Source organism: Onychomys torridus, chromosome 14 (genome assembly GCF_903995425.1).
Source record: "Onychomys torridus chromosome 14, mOncTor1.1, whole genome shotgun sequence".
Taxonomy (NCBI): Eukaryota; Metazoa; Chordata; class Mammalia; order Rodentia; family Cricetidae; genus Onychomys; species Onychomys torridus.
In genome coordinates, this window is record NC_050456.1 from 67,790,254 (window position 1) to 67,812,213 (window position 21,960).

Below are 21,960 nucleotides of genomic sequence, written 5' to 3' on the forward strand. Positions count from 1 at the left end.
CCTTCCTGCTGCAGGACCTGAGGCAGAATTCTCAGACCCAGAGAGCAGATAAGGACCCAGCTAGCTGTTCTCACAACAGGACCTCAGACAGCATCAATCCCCCATTTGCAAAAGCACAGGAGAGAGCAGGGCTAGACTGGGGAGCCCAGCAGGAAGGGCACCAGGCTGAGGGATGGCTCTCTGCACCAGAGCCAAGGACAGGAAGGAGAGAGAACAAAGTGTCTGGAGAAGAGAGCAGGTAGGTAAGCTCAGAACAAGGCCGACACATGAGGCTGGAACAGAACAGGAGACATGTGTGACACAGGTTGGGCATGCTCAGGAATCCTGGAGATGCCACCCTTACTATTCCTAGAAGAGTCCAGTAAGATCCCACCAAGGCACTGCTAACTTCCCCCTCTCATGTCCAGCCAGTGCACCCCAGCTGCCTCAGGAAGCTCAGGCACCCTGACCTGGGTGTTGGTTTACCTGTCTGCTCCATCTAGACTGTAGGGGGATTTCTGAAACGAAGGCTGGCTCATCCCGAATCCCAAGTGGAGCACTGGAGGCTGAGCCTAGTGTACGGCAAGTGAATTAATCTAGGACGGCCAAGGCTCTGGACCACATCCTCCAGGCTCAACCCTCTACTGCCTGAGGCAGTCCCAGACCCCACCTCAGCTCCTCTAATCTTACATATAGCTCCTCTAATTACCACACATGGTTGCTGGGGTTGTGTGAAAGAAAATGGCCCCCAAAGGAAGTGGCACTAACAGTAGGTGTGACTTTGTTGGCGTCCATACGGCCTTGGAGGAAGTGTGTCACTATGAGGGCAGGCTTTGAAGCCTCCTTTACTCAGGCTTCACTTACTGTGACAGACAGGCCATTTCCTGTTGCCTGCAAGATATAGTAACTTCTCCAGCACATGCCTGCACACCGCCATGTCCCACCATGATGGATGTGTTGCCACAGTCATAGTGTCTCTTTACAGAAATAGAAACGCTAACTAAGACAGCTGCCCAGCTAAAGACTACCCTTTCTAGGTTCCCCCAGTGGTATGTGCTTACAGTGGCAATGACTCACCAGACAGCCCCAGGGCTGGAGGAGTGTGCTGTCTCAGAACACTCGGTGGAAGCCACTGAGAACGGCAGAGCAGCGCTGCAGGGCTCTTCCCAGATGCAGGCACAGAGAGCTCAGTTTCTACATAAAGGCAACAGCACCTCCTCTAGCTCCTGCTGAAGTCACTGCTCCTGTGACCTTCGCCACAGTGCCCTAGTATCTGTCAAGGAAGAGGCCTCCACTGAGACACTCGCCGACCACACCTGGCCAACAAATGCCTATGGTCTGACTTTAAATTTAGCATGATGACCAAAAAAAGTCCTGGATGTTTTTACTCTCCAGGCTCCCTTTTAATCTGCCAAGCAAATTATGTTTTCTTTGTCCTCTTACAAAAAAAGGGCCAGTTTCCTGTCACTGATTCTCCCAGGCAGAAGAATAGAGAGAATCAAAGACATCCAGAGCTCTTGCCAAAATATCTTTCAGAGAGCAGCCTCAGCCCTAATACTGGAGGGGTCCTGGGTGGTCAGACCCAGGCTTCATGGACTCTGCCTGTACCTGTCAGGGTCCCGTGGGTCTCCATGTCACAGTCTATCAGCAAGAAAGGAGGCAGACATCGCTAAGCCAGCTCTTACTGCCAGAACTATCTGGCTGCGTGCTGGGACAACGAGGTAAGAAAGAAGAAAGGCACGCCAAGCCACAGGACAGTCATTTCAGGTGGATTAAAGAATTAAGTATGAAGGAGAAAAGATCAAACAGACTTGCACTCCCACAAGGGTGGAGCTGTGGAGATGGAGTTTGCCCCCCTGGCTTAGACACAAAAACACCACAGAAGACGGGGAAACGGGCAGCACCGAGCCCCTGAGAGCCAGCTAGCTACCAGACACGGAGGCCCTCCATTTCCACCTGTGACTCAGGACTGCCCTTAGAACTCTGCCCACAAAAGCCCTAAATCTGATCACCTTCCTGCTCCTGCACTGCTCAGCGGGCACGAGGGAGAGGATGGGTGCTGTCTCCCAGCTGCACTGGGAGCAGCCAGCCACAAAGTGGCCAGGCATGTGGTTTCCATGACAGAAAAGCCCAAGCAGTACCAGGTGGGAGAAAGTCTCGGCCTTAGACAGCCTAGGAGCTGAATCCAGGCTTACTAGCTGCATGGGCCCTGACAAGTCAATCCCTCTGAGCACGAACTTCCTCAGCGGGCAACTGTAACGCTCACACAAGAAACGCAATGCATATAGCATGCAGCAGGTGCTAAGCAATGCCAGCTACTAGGAATGACCTTTTCTTTCATGAAGGACCCACTATGTCCCAGAAGAGTGACAGAGGATAGATACCACAGGGCCTGAAAGCTCTCGAAGACACATCTCTGTGCTCCAGGGGTCTGCAGCATCATCGGAGGAAAGGAATACTGAGTACCACTGACTAACAAGCCCAGCCATACCAAGCTCTTACTAAGCACATGGCCATGTGCCAAGCAATTCCCAAAAGCAACATTAAGGTGTGACACTATCCTTGTCACCATCTCACACAGTGAACCAGGCAGGAGAGAGAAAGTGGCATGGCCAACGCCACAGCCAGTCCACGTGGACCTCGGCATCTTCTCGACATGTTCAGCTCCATCCTGTGCCACCTGAGCCCTGTGGTGGCAGCTAGCAGCATCTCCTCTCTCTGTCTGTTTCCTTCCTCTCTCTCTAGTTAGAATGTGCTGCCTAACCTTATTCTGCCTCACCAGTGGCCAAACAGCTTTATTTATCAACCAATCAGAGCAACACATATTCACAGTGTACAGAACGACATCAGTAATAGCCAGTAGTCTCAAAGACAGGAGATTAAAAAAACAAAATACAAAATAGAGTTTATAGAATGTCATATTTTATGGAAGGAGGAGGAGGGGGAGGAGGACAAGAAGGAATGAATGAACGAATGAATGAATGAATGGCTCTATGGGTAAAGCACTTGCCATGCAAGCCTAACATCCTGAGTTCAATTCCTGGGATCCATGGAAAGGTAGAAAAAGAAAGCCGCCCCCAAAGTTGTCCTTTTACCTTCATATGAATTACATGCACACTCATGCCCCCCCCCATAAATAAATGTAAAATAGACATATGGGCAGGCGACTTTGAGACACCCTCTACAAAGTCCCCAGAGTGACTGTGTTGGTAAAAGGCTGTGAGGAGACAGACAGACAGTATGGGATGGACATTCATCTTTCATACTACACAAGGTTCCTCGTTTGCAATGACAAAACTTAATGATTTTTCAACTTCATAATGATGTAAAGTAAAAACCACTATCTGGATTGTGGATATCTTTTCCAAGTTAACTAATAATATAATAGAAGACTCCCTCAAAATGTTTGGGTAGCTCTCAGTCAGCCATGCAGCACCATGGCATAGGTGTGCGCGCACGCACGCACACACACACACACACACACACACACACACACACACACACACACAGGCTGTGTAAGATGATTTTTGTCTAACTGTAAGCTAATCTAAGTGCTCTCGGGCTAAGCCATGATTCTTGGTTCACTTGAGTGTACTAAACAGTATTTTCAATTTATGAGGGGTGTGCTGTCTAAGCTTTACTGTCAATGTCACTAGATTTAAAACCACCAAGGAGACACACCTCCAGAAACGCGAATGAGGGTACTTAACAGAGGAGTGAAACCAACAGATTTAACAGAGGAAGGACCTACCCTGAACATGGACACCATCTAATAGACTGGGGTCCTAAACTGAACAACAACAAGGGCAAAAAGAAACAGTCTGCAGAAGGACAGCATCCATCTCTCTATACCTTGATCTATGCAGATGTGAGCAAGCTCCCACTGGCACAGCCACCATGCCTGCCCCCCATGGGGGGCTGTGTCTCCTCAAACCATGACCCAGAATAAATCTTTTCCCTCATAAACTGGTTCTTGTCAGGTATTTGGTCATAGCAACAAGAACAGTAACTAATACAAGGAATTTATCAGGACACAACACCATTGTCAAGTGAAAAAGATCCATATATTCTTGAATTATTTGATTTTTACTACTATGTATATTTGTTTGCTATACAAAACATTAACTGGTTAATTAATTATATTTATTTTCTAATTTTGTGTATGTACACATTACAGTATACATGTGAAGGCCCAAGGACAATCTCTGGGAGTTAGTTCTCTCCCTCCACCATGCATGTCCTGGGGATGGAGTTCAGGTCATCAAACCTGGTAGCAATGCCTTTACTCACCAAATCATCTCAGCAGCCCCTAACCAGTTAATTGAAAAGGAGAAAAGATGACTTGTGTTATAGTGTGCTCTGAATCTTGAGTGGTTGCTCTTAGCCACTCACAGAGGAGTTCACATGACGTCAATTATCTTCTTAGAGTCCAGTGGAAAGTAACATGGCTATGCTCATTCCTGAGGACCCACCTCCTTCTCCCTGAGCCATCAGCCCCTCTCACACACATGTTCCAGGTCCTCAGGATCCTCCTGAGGTGATGGTTACTAGTCTCACCTAGGAGTCTGCACACATTGGGATTTCCTGCCTCCGTCTGCAGAATCCAGTATCCTTTTAGACATGCTTCAGGTCTGCTTAGGGTGGATTCCCCCAGCTGCCTTGGCTTGAGCTAATCCTCATAATCACCTGCACAGCCACCCAGCACCAGCATTTAGTCAGGGTCTGCCAGCTCCCAGCCGTTTGCTATAACTCAGAGAATGAAGTATCTGCCCTCAGAGAGCTCACACCCCAGTTAGGGAAGACAGATACATCAGAAAGGGGCCAGGGAATGATAAGAAAGTAAAAAGAATTAAACAAGGTAAGGTGACAGTTAGTGACTAAGTTTTCCTCAGACTGAGTGTTCAGGCCAGGGAAAGACTCTCCAAGGAGAAGGCTCTTGAGACAATGCCAGCACAGAGTCAGAAATGCAAAGACCTATGGGAAGGGCATTCCAGAGAGAGGAGGTCTTAAGTGGCATGGTCTAGCACCAGGAGGAAACTGTGTAGTCGGAGCAGAGGGATAGCACTGGGGTTGGCAGACACTCCTGAGGGTGTCATGCATTCTAGTGCAGATTCCTGGAGGGTTTGTAAGTAGTGGGTGAAGTGCTGTGACTCAAGTTTCTGAAGTACCCTCCATCTGCTGTGTAGGGAGTGGACTCAGCAAAGAGACAAGGGTAGAAACAGATTACTACAGTATTCAGGTGAGAGGTGACAGCATTTGGACGAGAGCAGGGTAAGAAACAGTGAAGAAAGTGAGAAACAGACCAAGTGTGAACATAATTCAGAGGCAAAAACAAACCAGGTTTACTCCTGGATTGGGTTGGGGATATGACCCCAACAAATCCATGCCCTGATCTCAGGAAGGTGTGAATGTGCATTTTATGTGTCAAAGGGGACTCTGTACATGTACCAGGAATCTGTTGAAAGCAAATAATGAACTCATTTATTCAATAACAGGATAGGCCTTATGTACCCTTCTCCCAGCGCCCAGTCTGTGTGGTCATCCCTCATTGGCTGGGCACAGTCAGGAACTCTGACATCTCATTGACTGTTGCTAGGCCCTTAGGCAGACTCCAGGTTGGCTCTTATGGAGTAGCATGCCTTGGCTACTGATCTGAGCCAATTTCCTCAACCCTATGAGCCTGTCCTACTACAGACCTGGAGATGGAAGAATTACCCTGGGTTGTATGAATGAGTAGCTGAAGCTCAGCATCCAGGAGATGTGGCTACAGGGCAGAGAGATGGGAGGCTACACTGTTTGCCCTAAAGATGGAGACGAGGGTAGGAACCACACAACACACACAAGCTACACAGCTGGGCAGAGGAGGGCACAGATCCACCGTGGAGCTCCAGAAAGATCACAGTGACCACTGGTCAACCAATGAGGCCCACATTTCATCTCCGGACCTCCATAAAGCTAAGAGGATTCACGTGTGGGGTGGTTTGTTACAGCAGCCTGGAAATGATCTAACACATGGCCCATGAGGAAAGAGAGGGACTAAAGACAAATCTGTAGACCTCACAGTGGGCAGTGGGGCCACAGCACCGTTTACTGAAGCCAAAGAATGAAGCCAAGATCAACTTGCAATGACATTCAGTTTCCAGACCAAAGCTAGAGGAGACTGAGGGAAAAGGCCTAGGCAGAAAAATCAGGACATGTCTGCTACAGAAACCAAAATTAGACCTGTGGGAAAAGCATTCCAGGGAAAAGAAGTCTCAGCAGGAACCTGGCAGGTGTGGTCTGCTGCTTCTGGAAAGAGGCCAAGCGAGTCACAAAGGCTGGAACATCAAGTGAGGTAAGCATGCAGGCACGGCCATCCCTGTTAGCAACACGGCATCAACACCAGAGGGTGACTCTGACAGGGGAGTCTTTGTGCAATTGGAGGTGCTGAGGCCAAGTCCAACCTGTAAGAAAGCAAGTCATTGCTGGAAAGTGGAACAGAGAGCAGGGACCAACAATGCCTTGAGAGGAAAGCACGGGCACCGAGAAGCAGAGAGAACGACAAAGTAGCACAGGTCTGAGACCAGGGAGTGAGGGCCGAGTCATGAGCGGAGGTACTCAGCTGTTGCCTTTGAAGGAGCCCAAGTCCAATGATGCAGCAGCAGGAGGGAAGCTGACAGATGTGGCGGCTGTGGTTGGACGGCAGGAAGCTTCAGTGTGAGGCAAGGTCATGAATGAGAGAGAGGGGGATATCTGCCTTGGAAAGTGGGAACACAAAGCCACAGAAGAGCAATGATGCTTGCATTCTAGCTGCCTGGCAGCAAGCCCTGCCTGGAGAGGTGGGGGGGGGGGGGGGGGGCGGGGGGTCAGACCAGGAGAAATCAAGCAGCAAAGCAAGGGCACACACCTCTGCCTCAGGAGAGGGATCTGTTGTCTAGTCCCTGTTTTAAAATGGAGGACGCACCATGTCCCTCCCTTCCCTCGAGGTGAACACTAGCCCATCCCTCAGCGCTCATTCAGTCCTTTCACTGTACTCTGACACTAGTGCTTGGCACACAGTAGGTCAGGTGCTCAGTAAGTACTTCTGAAATCAAGTAATACATAAGCCTCCCCTCCCTAGGCAGGTCTCAAGCGACTGCTCCCCCAAAGCTTTCCCGCACGTTGGCCATGATTGCTGACCAAAACCCAGACCTTCCTGTGCCTACCTCAGGGCTTCTCCTGGACAACTCCAGCTGTCCTTGTTTCAACTGTGACCCAGTTCACAGTGTGAGAGTACTTGGAACTCCTGACTGGAAGCAAAGATGGCAAAAGGCAAAGATGATGGGCCCAGAAGAAGAAGCTGGCATAAATGATCTTCTGGGGAAATCTTGGTACTCAGTCCAGGCTTCATGCCAAAACCTCCTCCCTGCATCCACACACAGCACAGAATCAGGAGACAACAGGAGAGGAGACAGAAGCAACTTGGGGGGAAAGAGAACATGCCGGCCACACACTCAGTTATACACTCTACAATCTCTCTCTCTCTCTCTCTCTCTCTCTCTCTCTCTCTCTCTCTCTCTCTCTCTCTCATACACTCATACTGTCACACTCAGTTATACACTCATACTCACTCATACAGATGATGTTCATACTCACACACATCCACACACTCACAATTATATACTCTCCTATACATGCTCACACACACACATTCATTGTCACAATCTTATACCCCATACTTGCTCACACTTACTTCCTAACACACACACTCACACACCCCAGGTACATGGACACATACTTCCTCTCCAGAAATCCAACCCAAGAAAAGAAAACTGCAAGCCAGTTGCCAAGGGGTGATCTAGCCCATCTCCAGAGCTCTGAGGACAGGAAGCAACCACAGGGCAGAGGACATTATCAGGCTAGCCCAGAAGCTAGCAAACGGCCTTCTCAGGAAGTCAGTTCACACACACAAGTCAGACACACCCAGAGAGAGCTGACAGGATCTCCCAGGGGTCAGTCGAGGAGTACGCCTGTGAGGAGGCAGGGACCCCGAGTCCTGAGTGAGGAACACAGACGGCATTCACTTAGCTGGGAAGGAGCTGTGACAAAGGGGCTGGGCCTGATGAACCCTCCAGTCCTAGCAAGACTTGGGTGCCAGGACAACGGGCAGAGGCAGGCAGGGATTCCACAGGAAGTGAAAAAGCTGCATGGCATCTCACAGACCCTGTTGCCAGGCTTCTGGGTCCAGGACTTGAGAGACATCAACTCTTTTTTTTTTTTTTTAAATGGTTTTTCCAGACGGTTTCTCTGTACAACAGCCCTGGCTGTCCTGGAACTCACTCTGTAGACTAGGCTAGCCTTGAACTCACAGAGATCCGCCTGCCTTCACCTCCCAAGTGCTGGGATTAAAGGCGTGCGCCACCACCGCCTGGCTGAGATCAACTCTTTTGGCCTGGGCCAGAAAGCAGAAGTGGGATCTGCTGCAGGTCATGGGCTTGGTGTGGCCTGCAGGACATCCTTATCAACTGGCCACTCCCGGCACTAGGGGGCTTGAGAGAAAACTTTCAAATCCACAAGGCCATGGAAGGCAGTGCCTCCAGGGAAGCAGGCCTCCTGGGACAGAGTACACAGTCTGAAAGTATGAAAACAGAAGGGCAGTAGAAGGGACCCAGGGCCACCTGTGTCCTGGGAAAGACTCCTCAGATACCCACAAGAGCTACGGGAGGAAAGGGCTTGGGTGTTGGGTCATCCCTAAGAGCAATCCATCAGCCAGGATATACACAGAGCCCCAGGCAAACCGGCCAGGGAAGTCACCCAACACCCACAGTCTTGCACCTGGACACTCCCTCCTACGGACTGCCATGACCCTCATCCTCCTTCCACACCCAGCCCTGACCTGAGCACCATCGACCTGAGCACCATAGACTCCATGGCCTCAGAGCAGTGGGTGGTCCTCAGCGGAGATTCAGTGTCTGAGGAGTAAGTCTGTAAATTCCTCAAAGGTGGCTTGCTCATTAACTGTGCTCCACCTGACACAGTTATTAAGGCTTAGGTACATTAAAACACTAACTGTGTACCGTTGTGTGTCTGGCCCTGGTGCTTGGAGTATGACAATAAACAAAACCAACCAAAGGTTCAATTCTTGGACTTGACAGTCTAGTGGTGACATCTGCATCCCCATGACATATACAACCCTCCGACATCCTGTGCTCACCAAAGTGTTGCGTGAAGGGCTGGAAGGAGAGGGCATGCAGCCTGTCAGCCATGGGGAGAAATCCTAGTTCTGTGAGCCAGTCGAGGCCATTTGTTCTCAGCTTTGGGGCCTTTGTCACATTTAGCCCCTCAGGCAGCACCTGCCCACATCTGCTATCACTGCCGTTATTGCCATCATATTCGACGTTACCTTTGCCCCTCTGAAGAGCCAGGCATCTAGACGCCAACACTTTCTGTGAGGCTTTGAATAAGAATACCCCCATAGGCTCATGTATTTGCAAGATTAGTCCCCAGATGATGAACTGTTTGGAAGGACTAGAAGGTATTGTTCAAGTAGGTGGAGGAGGTGTGTCTCTAGGGTGGGCTTCAGGTTTCAAAAGCCCATGGCAGACCCAGTGTGGCTCTCTCTACCTGCTGCCTATGGATCAGGATGTAAAAAGCTCTCAGCTACTGCTCCAGCACCATGCTGACTGCTGCTTGGCATGAGGATCATGGGCCAACCTCTGAAACTGTTAGCAAGTGCCAATTAAGTGCTTTCTTTGATAAGAGCTTCCTTGGCCACGGTGTCTCTTCGTCACAATGGAACACTGGCTGACTAAGGCAACTTCCTTCCCAGGCCAGGCTCTTCACTCCCCAGCTGGCTGTTCCGGCTCTTCGCTCCTCAAAAAGCGAGGAGGCCCAGCATGCCTTCCCTGCGGCCAGGCAGAGCAATGCCAGCGCTGTCCCCGCACCAGCTCCTTTCCCTTGCTAAAACACTCCATCCGCCACCAGCTGTCCTGCTTGCCACATCAGGCAAGGAAATGCCTCAAGGGTAGGTTATTCATTAACTATGCACCCCTGTGTGCCTGACAACATACTTGGGCTTCCAGTGCTAAAGTCACAGTCTCTGTCCACTAGGATGACATCCTTTGAATGTGAAATGTCCCCATAGAACCATGTGTTTGTCTCAGCTGGCAGAGGTGTTTGGGAAGGTTGCGAAACCTTTAGGAGGTGGAGCCTCAATACAGGAAGTAGTCACGGGGGGCGGGCCTTGAGGCTTTCTAGCTCAGACCTACTTCTTGCTCACTCTCCACTCTCTGGGTGCACAGGCAATGTGAACAACTGGCCGCCTGCTACAGCCACCATGCCTTCCACACCATGACTGGCTGTCCCCTCAAACTGTGAGCCAAAAATGCCTCTTCCCTTAAGTTGCTCTCATTGAATCACAGTAACTAAGACACTTGTCAACCTCTACCACTGCCCTGCCCCCACCCCGTCCTCTGCCAGGCCTATCCACTGCCACCTGTGTCCAGCCTGGCCGCAGCCCTCCAGCAAAGCAACCACACCCTGTGTGAGTTACGACAGCGTCACTGTTTCCTCAGACTTCCAGGTGTGACCTGCCTCATCACTTGAACAACCATTCCCACATCTGGTCCAGGGACTCTGTAGCACAGATGGCACAGTGGTGAAGAGCTGTGCTTCCATGTGCTGGGGAGTTGCCTCAACAGTTAAGAGCACTTATTGCTCTTGCAGTGGACCTGAGTTCAGTTTCTAGCACCCACATGGCAGCTCACAGCTGTCTCTAAGTGATGTCCAGGAGATCTGAGGCCTTCTCACCTCTGAAGGCACCAGGCACACATGTGGTGCACAGACATACATGCAGCTAAAACACCCACACGCATAATAAAAGAATAAACCTTAAAAAGACAAGCAAAACAGAGTCCTGCTCCCTGACCCCAACAGCATCCCTGAAGCAGAAGGTCATCCAGGTCCCGAAATCCGAGCCTGTAGCCTGAACTGTGAAAGTTGCCCGGGGTGACCTACTCATTCTGTTTTTCTGATGTCCCTCTGCCACCTGGTGCTCTGTCTGCACAAAGTAGATGCTCATTAATTACTACGATTCAAAGCAAGGGCCTCACAGCTGCCAGTTGAAGCCACAAAGATTCTGCTTAAAAATGCAGTTGGAGTCTGTCTTAGTCACCTGTCAAGGAGACCCCTCCAGGACATGTCTGAAAACCTGCACTGCCCAGAGCCCTTGTCTTCGCTGCTTCTCAAAGCATGGAAAGGCTCGGAACCCTTGGCACCACCTGGGGTTGTTAGGACTGCAGCCCCTCCCAGACTTACTGCACAGGACCTCCAGGAGTAACCAGGACAGTAATCGAGCTGTCTCAGTGATTCTTTGAGCCAACCAGATCAGAAACACATGAGTGCTGGGTTAACAAAACTCATCACAGGAGAGCTCGACTCCACCTCTGGAGTGCGGAGCAGCCCTGGGCCTTACTCTTCTCATCTCCTGCCTGAGAGGCATCATGACCCTTGGCCTCACTTGGTTGCTAGGGCAATTACCCAGGATCATGTAGAAGTTCACATCCAGCATCAGACACATAGGACGAGTCTAAGGGATTCTGTCCAGTCTATTTCCCTACTGACACTGTTCTCACAGCTGTAATTCAGGACACCAAATGTGTAATGCAGAGCACCAAATGTGGCCCTTGGTGGATGGGAGCAAGTGTATATGAACATGCTGACTCCAGGGGAGGGTCTCTGAAAGGACCCAAAGATCCACTCTGCGTGGTGCTGGCGGACAAACAAGCCCTCAGGTGGCAGGGGGTACTGCCTCTGCACTAGGTTTTTGGTGGCTCATGGCTGTCCTTCATATTTTACATGACACTGTTTAGCCTAAACAGCCTTGTCTTGGTGGTGAAGGGGGACGGTTTTGGAAGGCATATGAAAACCTTCTTCCTGGGCTTCTCAATGGGAACACCAGCTTTCACACACATCAGCTGCCTGCAAAACTCCACCATCTGCCAAGCATGAGGTCACCCAGAGAGAGAAATCTTGCCATGTGAGGCCAATGGGAATGAAGAGCAAAGGCTATTCCCAAGTGTCCAGACCAAGCTGGTCGGGCAGGCCCAGGGCTGAGGAGGTGGAATCGCTGAAATGCCTTCAGCATGAAGTAACAAGCAAACACCTGACTCAGTGTGGTCTCAATGTTGGAATGTATTATCTCATACAACAGGAAGCCCAGAGAAGAGCAAAACAGAAAGAAGCCTTTGGTATCTCAGCAGCCACATTCTTCTTGTCTCTACGCTGCCACCCTCCATGGGTCAGCCTCTCTCAAGGGCCAGCAACCATAACGGGTTCAAGGCATGACAGTTTTTTCCAGGCAAGAAAAGTCCCCATTCTTCCCTGATAGGCACATACAGGGGCTCTTCAGCAAAAGGAAATCTTTCCCAGAAGCCCCTGCATCAAGTAAATACTCCCTACTGTTCCACTGACTAGAAAAGTCACATGCTTATGCCTCAGCCAATCACTGCCCAGCATTCATTGGGTAGCAAATCCTCAGAACCAATCATAGGCATGAAGCTGGAATCACAAACCAAGGCCTAACACAATAAATGGCTGACAGCAGAACAAGGGTGGACAGGAAGGTAGAAAGTGATGCTCAATAGTCTGTGTGTGTGTGTGTGTGTGTAGGGGGAACCCCTCACTTCCAAGGCAAGAGACCCTCAACCTTACTTCCTGAGGTCTGCTCTATTTGCTCAGAGAACTGGGCTCACAGTGTTATAGGTGGATCAAGTCACCACAATTCTCCACCAGTGAGCTGTGAGCCCAGCTCCATCCACAATTTGAGGCCAGAAAAACAATGGCCCTCGGCCCTCAGCCCTCTAAAAGTTAGCCACTTGGCGAAGAAACAAGGGGGACGGGGGTGGGGGGGAGAAAGAGCCTTGGACATGGAATGCAGACAGTAACACCTCCACCAGCAGTATAAAATGGCTGGCCCATGGTGACATTTGCTCTGACCAAGTACTGAGATGAGCACTATTAGGAACTGCAGGTTGTCCTTACAGCTACCTTACAGTACATTAGCAATAATTTCTGAAATCAAGAACTCTCTAAAACTAAAATTGTTATTTATTTGTGTGTGTGTGTGTGTGTGTGTGTGTGTGTGTGTGTGTGACGCACACACATGCACGACGCACTCATGTATGCAGGTGTGCTTACCCATGTGGATGCCCTTACCCATGCATATGCATCTGGAGACCAGAGTTGACACTGGTATATATTCCTTAATCACTCTTCATAGAGGTTCTCACTAAACACAGAGGCCATCTGGCTAGCAGGCCAAACCTGGGATCACCCTGTCTCTGCTCCCAGGCTGAGGTTACTGATGCTGCTGCCATATCCCGGTTTCTGTGCATAGGTTCTAGGGGTTGGAGCTCAGGGCCTCATGGTTGTAAGCAGGCACTTTACCCACTGAGCCATCTCCCCAAACCCCAAAGTTGGTTTTTGCTGTTATTCATTTGAGTAACAAACCCCAAGATGAACTGACACCTGTTCACAGTGTCTTTATCCTTTGCAACAACTATTCATACACTACTGCACATGAAGTGCTGCCCCAGACCCGATGTGGAGAGTCACACAATGTTCAGGGTATAGACCACATTCTGAAATAGTCCTCGCTTAGAAAGCATCTGGCTTTGAGGGATTCGGGAGGACTTCGGGTGTGCCGGGGCTTTTAGTCCAGAGTTTCTCAAGGCCCTTTCACACGGGGAACTCAAGCAGTTGAACTCTGGGGCTGGAGTTTGAAGCCACTCTGCTTGCTTTTCCTGCTGGCTGCCCAGAGCTTTACAGGGGACACCTTCTTCTCCGCGCTCCCTCATCTGGTGCTTAGACCCCCCCAGGTCAGTGAGACCTCCTGTGATCCTCTAGCCATGCTTCCCAGCCACATCCTGCTTTTAAACAGTCTTGTCGCCCCGAAGCTCATGCTTTGTGGTATAGAGCGTGGCCCTCCTTCCGGATTGCTGGCACCAGGCTTTGGTGCGTGTGGTCCCTGCAGAGAGAGCAGAGACCTTGACGTAGGCCAGCACTGGGGCTGCTCTGCTCTTCCTGTGGCCTCGTGCTTGGAGGGACTTTGGGGCTCCGGGCTTGGGGAGGAATCTTGATTTTCACCTGCTTGGTCCAGCCACTCTTCAAGCACATCTTCCTGTGACCTTGGAGCAGTATCCTTTCCCCCCATCCCTGGGCTAGTCCTGGCCCCTGGCTTATGGTTCCCCTTTTGCTCATGCCGTTCAGCTCAGATCTTCACTGAAGGTCAGAGCCTGCCTATCTATCAGAGTCTGGTCCAAGTTCCTCCTGGCTGCCCTTCCTTCACAGGAAAGGCAGCCATAACAGTCTGGACCATGTAAGACCTTGGACATCATATCAGAGGTCATCTTTCTTTCTTTCTTTCTTTCTTTCTTTCTTTCTTTTTTTTTAAAAGATTTATTTTTATTTATTATACATACAGTGTTCTGTCTGCATGTGTCCTTGCAGGCCAGAAGAGGGCACCAGATCTCATTACAGGTGGTTGTGAGCCTCCATGTGGTTGCTGGGAATTGAACTCAGGACCTCTGGAAAAGCAGACAGTGCTCTTAACCACTGAGCCATCTCTCCAGCCCCCCAGATGTCATTTTTTCAAACTGTGCTATTGGGGACCCTCTTGGAGGATAGGGTGGGCCTCACTTATGGGAGCAGCTGAACTTTCCCTAAGGTTTCCTTTGAAGGAAGGGCTCATATACTTAGAACACAAAAACATTGAAGTCCACCAATCAAGTCCTGGGTACCCCAGGAATGGCCTAAGAGGTCATTCCTAAACAGCAAGGCCACTATCACAGCAGAGACTCGGATATTTCCCAAGAATCCCTTGGGCCACCAATAACTGTCTTGAGAAGTCTGCAGTGGCTTCAAGATACTAGGAGTCTAGACAGGGAAGCCATGATGTCATCCCCACCTTCTAACAGCAAGGGGGTCAGCCACAGGCAAACCAAGAACCTCCCTCTCATAGCATGGTCCAAATAGATTGGCTCCAACCACTTCCCTACCAACCCATCACCAAGAGGTGATTAAAATGTCTCCAAGTCTCACCAAATCAGATGGGCTGAGATCCCTTCTGAGAGAACTACCATGTGGGGCTTCCCTGCTCCAAGTGAGCTCCAGAGCAGAGCTGCCTAAGGAGATTAGCCAGCTGGAGAGAGAAGCTACATGACCTCACGGAGACTGCCCAGGACCCATGTACACCAGCTTCTGTCACAGTAATAGATGAGGCCCTCACCAGGCACCAGCTCAGATAGCTACACCCTTTCAAGTCTCTGTCTCTCACTGTTTCCCCAGCCAGGACCACATGAAGCCACTGGGATCAAGGAATACTGTGTACTGAGCTTTACAGGTATCGATCCTCATGGCTACCTTAATGGAGCAGGTGGCATCTTCCCAATGGGAAGGCAGGCTCAGAGAGCTTACAATGGGCTCTAGGTCACTCAGTCAGTCCAGGGAGTCTGGATATCAGCCCAGGTACACCGCACTTCACACGAAGTGAACCTTAAGAGGCTAGAAGATGACATTCTGGAAGTCAGAACAATGAAACATTCTGTGGAGTACCCAGCAGGCCAACCAGAAGCTGATGGAGAACTGGTCCTCCACCTTTACCCCCAGGCCCCTTTACTCCTCACCCTGCACCCACTGGATCCACTGAGCCCCAACACCTTGTCCTTGCCGAAATGCAGATGGTGACTTTGCACATGTGGGGTGGGCTAAGAATCCACACTAAACTTCAGGCAGCAAGAGCCTGGGCTTCAGTAGAAATCTCTCTACTGCTCCCACTTAAGACATTATCCTCCTTCTAGAGCAGGCTGGCACAGAGCCAGCCATCACAACCAGGTTTTGATTTTTTTAAGACAATGTGGAATGAGGAACTGGGGGTGTATATAGCCCATGGAGCGGGAGTTAGAAAGCCTGTCTTACAATGGAAAGGTAGGCTAAGAGAAGTTGACCAGATGGTTCAAGGTCACTCAGCCAGTTCCAGAAAGAATCTGGAAGATATTGGGAGAATGTTCGCCTACCATGTACAAGGCCTTGAGTTCCATACCTAGCACAGAATAAACCAGACACATACAAATGCCTGTAATCTCAGCACTCTTGGAAGTGACGGCAGGGGTTAGGAGGTCAAGGTCATCCTCAGCTACGTAGTAAGTTTAAGGTCAGGCCAGCTTGGGATACATCAAACTGTCTCCAAAAAATTGCATTTTAAAACAACAAATGAAATGGGTGTGAGGCAGAAGATAAGACTGCTGGTTTCCCTTCTGACTTGACATTTGCTCTTTTCTAATCTACCCACCTCTTGGCAAAATGTCTAGCACCATTTATCTCCAGGGTCAGGATGGAGCAGTGACTCTCTGTCCACAGCTTACAGTCCTTAGTGGGGAGTGGCCAGCCCGTCCTTCCCAAAAGGTGCTGTCCCTGCTAAGTGGAAGCAGAGACCCAGCGACTGCCGCTCTCACCCCTCCCCTGGCCCCTTTCTCATGCAGAGAAAACCCAGTGCCATAACTGTAGCCCACAAGGCCCACCCGCTCTTCCTCCACCCAGGCCCTCTTATGAACTCACTGCGTTAGCTCTGGTCTTATCTCCCATGAGGCCTCAGTCGGGCTTCCTAAGCCACTGGAGCCATCTATTTACCATGTAAAATCAGCAGTCCCTGTAACGTCCCACCCAACTTTCCCTGTGTCCTTTCAGCAGCATGACCACCATCAACATCCTGCTTAGGAAGCAACGAACTTATTATCTGCCTCCCCAGCCCTTCCCCACCAAAGGTGAGCTTCACAGAGCTGGGCAGAGTGCATGTTTGTCTCTGCTCAACAGCCTTCTGCAGCTCCCAGTAGGTACTCAATATTTATAGGATTAATGGAATGAGTGAGTAAATAAATAAAGAATGGCCTGCTGCTACAGTGTCGGGCTCTGTGGCTATCGAGGGGAGACTTCAGAAACTTTAATCTATTTTCCCCCATAGGGTCTCCCATAACCCAAGCCACCTACTGGTTATACAGCCAAGGATTACCTTGTACTCTCACCCCACTTTCTGAGCGCTTGGGATTATAGATATACCACACCACACTCAGTCTGCATACACTACTAGAGATAAAAAGCCGAACTTCTTTTATTTGTTGTCTGACTGTCTGTTTGTTTTGAGGCACTATGTAGCCCTCACTGTCCTGGAACTCAGAGACCTACCTGCCTTTACCTCTCTGGTGCTGAGATTAAAGGGGTATCACCATGTGCATCCTGCCGAACCCAGGACTGTATGTGTGCTAGGCAAGCATCCCACTCCACGTCATCCCCAGCCCTTTTAATCTTCATAATTCCTGCAAGGAACAAACAAACAAAACCTATGGTCTCGCTCTGGAGCCCTGACTGGCCGGTCTCTAGAGCGACTGGATTAAAGGTGTGTCTGCGTGCTTGGGAAGGCACATTTTAAAAGAGGCTCTGAACGTTAAGGAAACTGAGCTCGTGAGGCAACGGGCTCCAGGCTGTTCAGTGATCGGACCAAGGTCACAGAGACAGGGAGCAGCAGCAGTACCAGCAGGCCTCGGGCTGATGCTCTTGCTGGGCTGCAGCTGCCTTCTTAGTGTGACAGGCTTGGCATTCATTACTTCAAGCAGCAAAGCTTCAACTTAAGCAGTGTCCCACCTGCTCAAAACTTGTGCTAGCCAACCCACAGGGACGATAGGGGAGCCAGGACCCCCCAAAGCCAGGAAGAGGTCCCACCAGCAGGCCCAGGAAGGCCCCATCAGTCAGGGGAAGACACACCCTCAAACATTTCTCTGCATCTACAGCAGATACAGCATTCTGGGTTTGTTTCATTTTTCCTCTGCTTTATCCTTGTCTTTCTGAGCAGTCTCTTCGACCTTTCCAAGTCTCAGTGACCTTTCCTTATCCATGGCTGCTGCTCACCCACCACGTGAGGCTCTGGGACAAAACTATCTCCCATGAATTTTCCAAAGCTAACTTATACACAGACCCATGGGCCACAATACTCTGCTCACCACCACCACCCTGCCCACCACACACCCTATGCACAACTGCAGCTGAGGCCACAGGAACCAGGTTCTGGAAAGAGAGTCTACCTTCAAAGGGGCCATGAAGGTAAGATGGGCTCATGCATGAAACTACTACTCAGCCTCTCCTTCCAGGGACCACAGCAGCTAGGGCCAGTCCCTTCTCTCCTGTTTTTATTCTCAGTCACGTCAACTTGTCTGTTTTCTTTAAAACACTTCTCAGTACTTCATATTGGATTCTCAGGGGTCCTTCCAGAGGACCTCCCGGAGAGCAGGGGCCTGGCCAGTACCTGGCACAGGTGGGCACTGCACATGCTGAAGGATGAGCAAGAAGCAGGTAGACTCCGGAGGACGCTCAAAAGCCACACCAAATCCTAACACCAATCTGCACAGAAGGGATGGAAGGGGCACCGGAGACTCAGGACTGGGGTCAACAGGAAAAAAAGAAAGTACAGGTAAGGAGAAGAGACCAAAGAGGACAAGTTGCCTTTGAGGTCCTTGAGGACTCAACACCATCCCCTCAAAAGGCTAACTTAACTGAGACAAATCACCATTTTCCAAAACACCTACCCAAAGCAAGGTACAATAGTTGACAGTGTGCAAAACCAAAATCTTGCCCTCTATGCATGATGATATGTGCCAATGGTCCTAAACTTGGGAGGCAAGGATGGAGGCTAGAGACTTGGAGGCTAGCCTAAGCTATGTGGTTGAGTTCGAGGGATGCATAGCGAAACCCGATTACAAAGAAAACTTTTCGTTTCCAGGCACTATTTCCATAAACTCGCAGAGACCAACCTTAAAGGGGGTCTGTGACTTCTCTGTCCATTTCTGGGTAGTGTGAGGTGAGGCTGAAAATAGTACACAAGTCCTTTCTCGAATGAGCAGGGCTATTCCTTCATCCATTCACTCTGTGATTTAGTTGTTTGGCCCATACTGGCCCAGACAGCTTTGGGAAGCCAGAGGTGAAGGAGGACAAAATCCTCTGCCCTCTCACCATGCTCCCAGTGCCTGCCTGTGGTTTTGGCGCGTACTAAAACACAAGCAAATATTAACCATACTTGCTTCCAAAACAAATAAGGCCACGTGGAGCCTCGCTTTGGAATGTCATCTTGGCTGCAATTTTGGTTTGATGGGCTGGAAGATCCAATTCAGCAAACGGGGTCGTTGGCCAAGTCCAGCCACCAGGTTCCCCAACTCAGATTCCCGGCTCCTGGGCACACCAAGTCCCTCATCCAATCAGCTCTTATTTCCCTTCAGTCTTTAACCACATCCTCACCTTTCTGCCCATTAACCTTCTCCCTGACTCTGTTTCCCTTATACGCTCCACCCTGACCTCTCTGGGTCTGCAGATTTGACATCCAACCGCCTGACCTAAAGACACACTCCCCAACCTGCCAATGCCACCCTTATCATCCTCCAAGTCCGAGCCTCCTCCGGGGGCCCTTGAATACCATATGTTTACAACATCCCCATTCGTAGGACCCCTGAGCACACCACACACATTCTGGTGGCCCCAGATGCCAACAGGCACGTCCTGGGGGCGCCATACACACACACACACCAGCTCCAACTTCTTGGAAGCCAGGGGCTGGCCCTTGGCCTCTGGGGTCGGGGACAGCGGCGACTCTGTGAGCCTCTCTGCCCTGCACGTCTGGACTCTGGGACGCCGCCACCGCCCGCCGGCCCAGCCGCACGCCGCGTGACCGGAGGACCCCGCGTTCCCCAAGGGCCTGGCCGGCGCACACCGCGCGGCCTGCGCCTCGCCACCCGGCCGCGCCCCTGCTCGCGCCCCGCGCCTCGGGCCTAGCCCCGGAGGCCGCGGCGGCCCCGCAGCCCCGGTGCGCCCGCGCGTACCGTTGGCGATGAGCTTGGCCGACAGCTGCTTGACGAGCTCGGGGATCCGTTCCCACTGGCACTCGGTGCGGCAGCGCTCGATCTCCGTCTCCAGCCGCGAGCCCGCCTTCCTGGTCGCCATGGCCGCCCTGGCCGGCCCGGCGCGCGCCCGCAGGCCCCGCAGGCCCCGCCGCCGCCGCCGGGCCCCGCGCCGCTTCCCGCTGCGGCCGCGGGCTCGGGCTCCGGCTCCCGGCTCGGCGGCGTAACGGGAACGCCGGCCGGGGAAGGGGCGGGGAGCGGGCGGCGGCGGGCGCGGCGGGGCCCCGGGCGCCGCGAGGAGCGGCCCCTGCCGGCCAGGGCCGGAGTCGCAGCGGGCCGGGGCGGAGGCCGGGAGGGCAGTGAGGAGAGCGCGGCGTGAGGAGCGCGGGATCCGCTCAGGAGCAAGCCTGGGGCCGTGCGGGGTCAAGCCAGGGCAGCCATCCCGGGGACGCTCTGGGGCCCCGCAGGTCTGGGTGCCTGGGGTGAGGGGGCGTGAAGGGCGGGCCTGCCTCGGCTCGCCCTGCCATGGCAGGTTGCCTGAGCTGGCCCGCGCCCCTCCTCAAGCTCCCCTCTGGCCCAGGCAGCCTTGGTCCCCCGGAGGCCAGAGGGGGCGGAGACTCATCCTTCTCCAGAACCTGCCTGAAGTTCCTTAAATGTGTGTTGGAAGCGAGTGAGGCGGGGGAGGGGGGGGGCACGGGGGACACGGACAGCTGCAAATCCAGATGCCAGCTCCCTTGCCCTCTGAAGAGAATGCCAAGTCATCCGTGGGGCTTCCTGGTCTTGACCCTGTAGCTGAGAGCAGGGGCAGGTGTCTAAGCTGCGCATTATTTCACCTGTGCATTTATTTAATAATTACACAGTTGGAGATGGCCTCCACTGAGCTAGGTAGTGCTTTAGGGCTGTAGAAACGGAATGAAGTAGGCATCAAGCCTGCCTTGCTGGAGCTTACATCCCATTCATGGAAATGAATTAATTAAGCAAAATAGAGTTGCAAATTAGAAAGCCTTAAAAAAAAAAAGTGGCTGAAAAAAACCCAGCAGGATAGGTGAGGAAGATGAGATTGGGGAGGGCAGGCTTTGAAGTGGGATGGTTAAGGGTGGTGTTGAAGTGACATTTGACAGTCTTTAAGGTGAGAGAGCCGTGGACGCGGGGAGAAGAGCAGAACATTGCAGGCAAGGGAATACTAAGAGCAAAGGCCTCGGGTTTACCATATTTGGTGAGTTAGAAAAAGGCCGGGGTGGCTGGAGTGCAGTGAAGCAAGGCAGCGGATGATCTCAGAGAGGAGGGGGTGGGAGCTTTAGTTCATGCTTGTGGACCACTGGACAGACCGGCTTTACTCCCTGGTGAGGTGAGCGTGTAGTCAGGGCAGAAGAGGGGGCCTGCCCCTTAGGACCGGCACTGCCTGCAAAGTGGACATCACAAAGCGTTCGGGATGGTTGGTCAGGGAAAGTGGCTTCAGGGGAAGTGGGGGTGCTGGACTCTGCAGTGCAGTCTCTGGAAATGGAGCTGCTCTGGCAGTACCCAGTCTCCAGGCTCAAGGAAGCACCATCGCCATCCCCTCCGGGAGTGTCTCCTCCAGCTTCCCAAAGCCATCAGTGACCCATCAATGACCCATCAGTGACAGCTTTCCAGTCATGCCCTGGGGCTAAGGAAGAACAGACTGAGAGGGTCCTTGTTTATCTGAGCAGACACTGAAACTCAGTAAGGGCCCAGAGGAAAAAAGTGCTCGGGACATGACCACACAGCACCCAAGGCAACCCAAGGCCTTCAGAGGTGATGGAAGTGGAGCAGATGGGGCTCAGACACTAAGGGCAGCCCAAGGACAGGCAAACAGAATGCCAGAGGAAAGGAAGGGGAAGGCAGCGGCTTCTCAGAAGCGGCTACACGCTTACTTTCCAATCCAGCTAAGAGGTCTAAGTGTTTGCCTAGGATATGCTCCTCCTCAAGCTGAAGGTCTGCTCAAGCCAAAGGTCACCAAGAAACCTTGTTCAGCTGCCAGCTCCTGTGTGACCCTAGGACTGGCGGTTTCCCTACACAGTGGTGACGTGCAAAATAACAGTGTCACCACCTAGCTTGGGCCTCCGAGGCC

At 51.7% G+C, this 21,960-nt stretch overlaps 1 protein-coding gene across 4 annotated transcripts in view; it reads right to left on the reverse strand.

The window, feature by feature from the left end:
* Ttc7b (tetratricopeptide repeat domain 7B) overlaps positions 1–20,108 on the reverse strand; it is a 214,079-nt gene extending 193,971 nt beyond the window's left edge. For all 4 annotated transcript variants that reach the window (XM_036205761.1, XM_036205759.1, XM_036205760.1 and 1 more), the window contains exon 1: positions 19,854–20,108. In XM_036205761.1, coding sequence (XP_036061654.1) covers positions 19,854–19,974 — 121 coding nt within the window. In that variant the 5' untranslated portion in view covers positions 19,975–20,108. The remainder of the gene's footprint in view (positions 1–19,853) is intronic.
* Between the last annotated feature and the right edge of the window lie 1,852 nt (positions 20,109–21,960).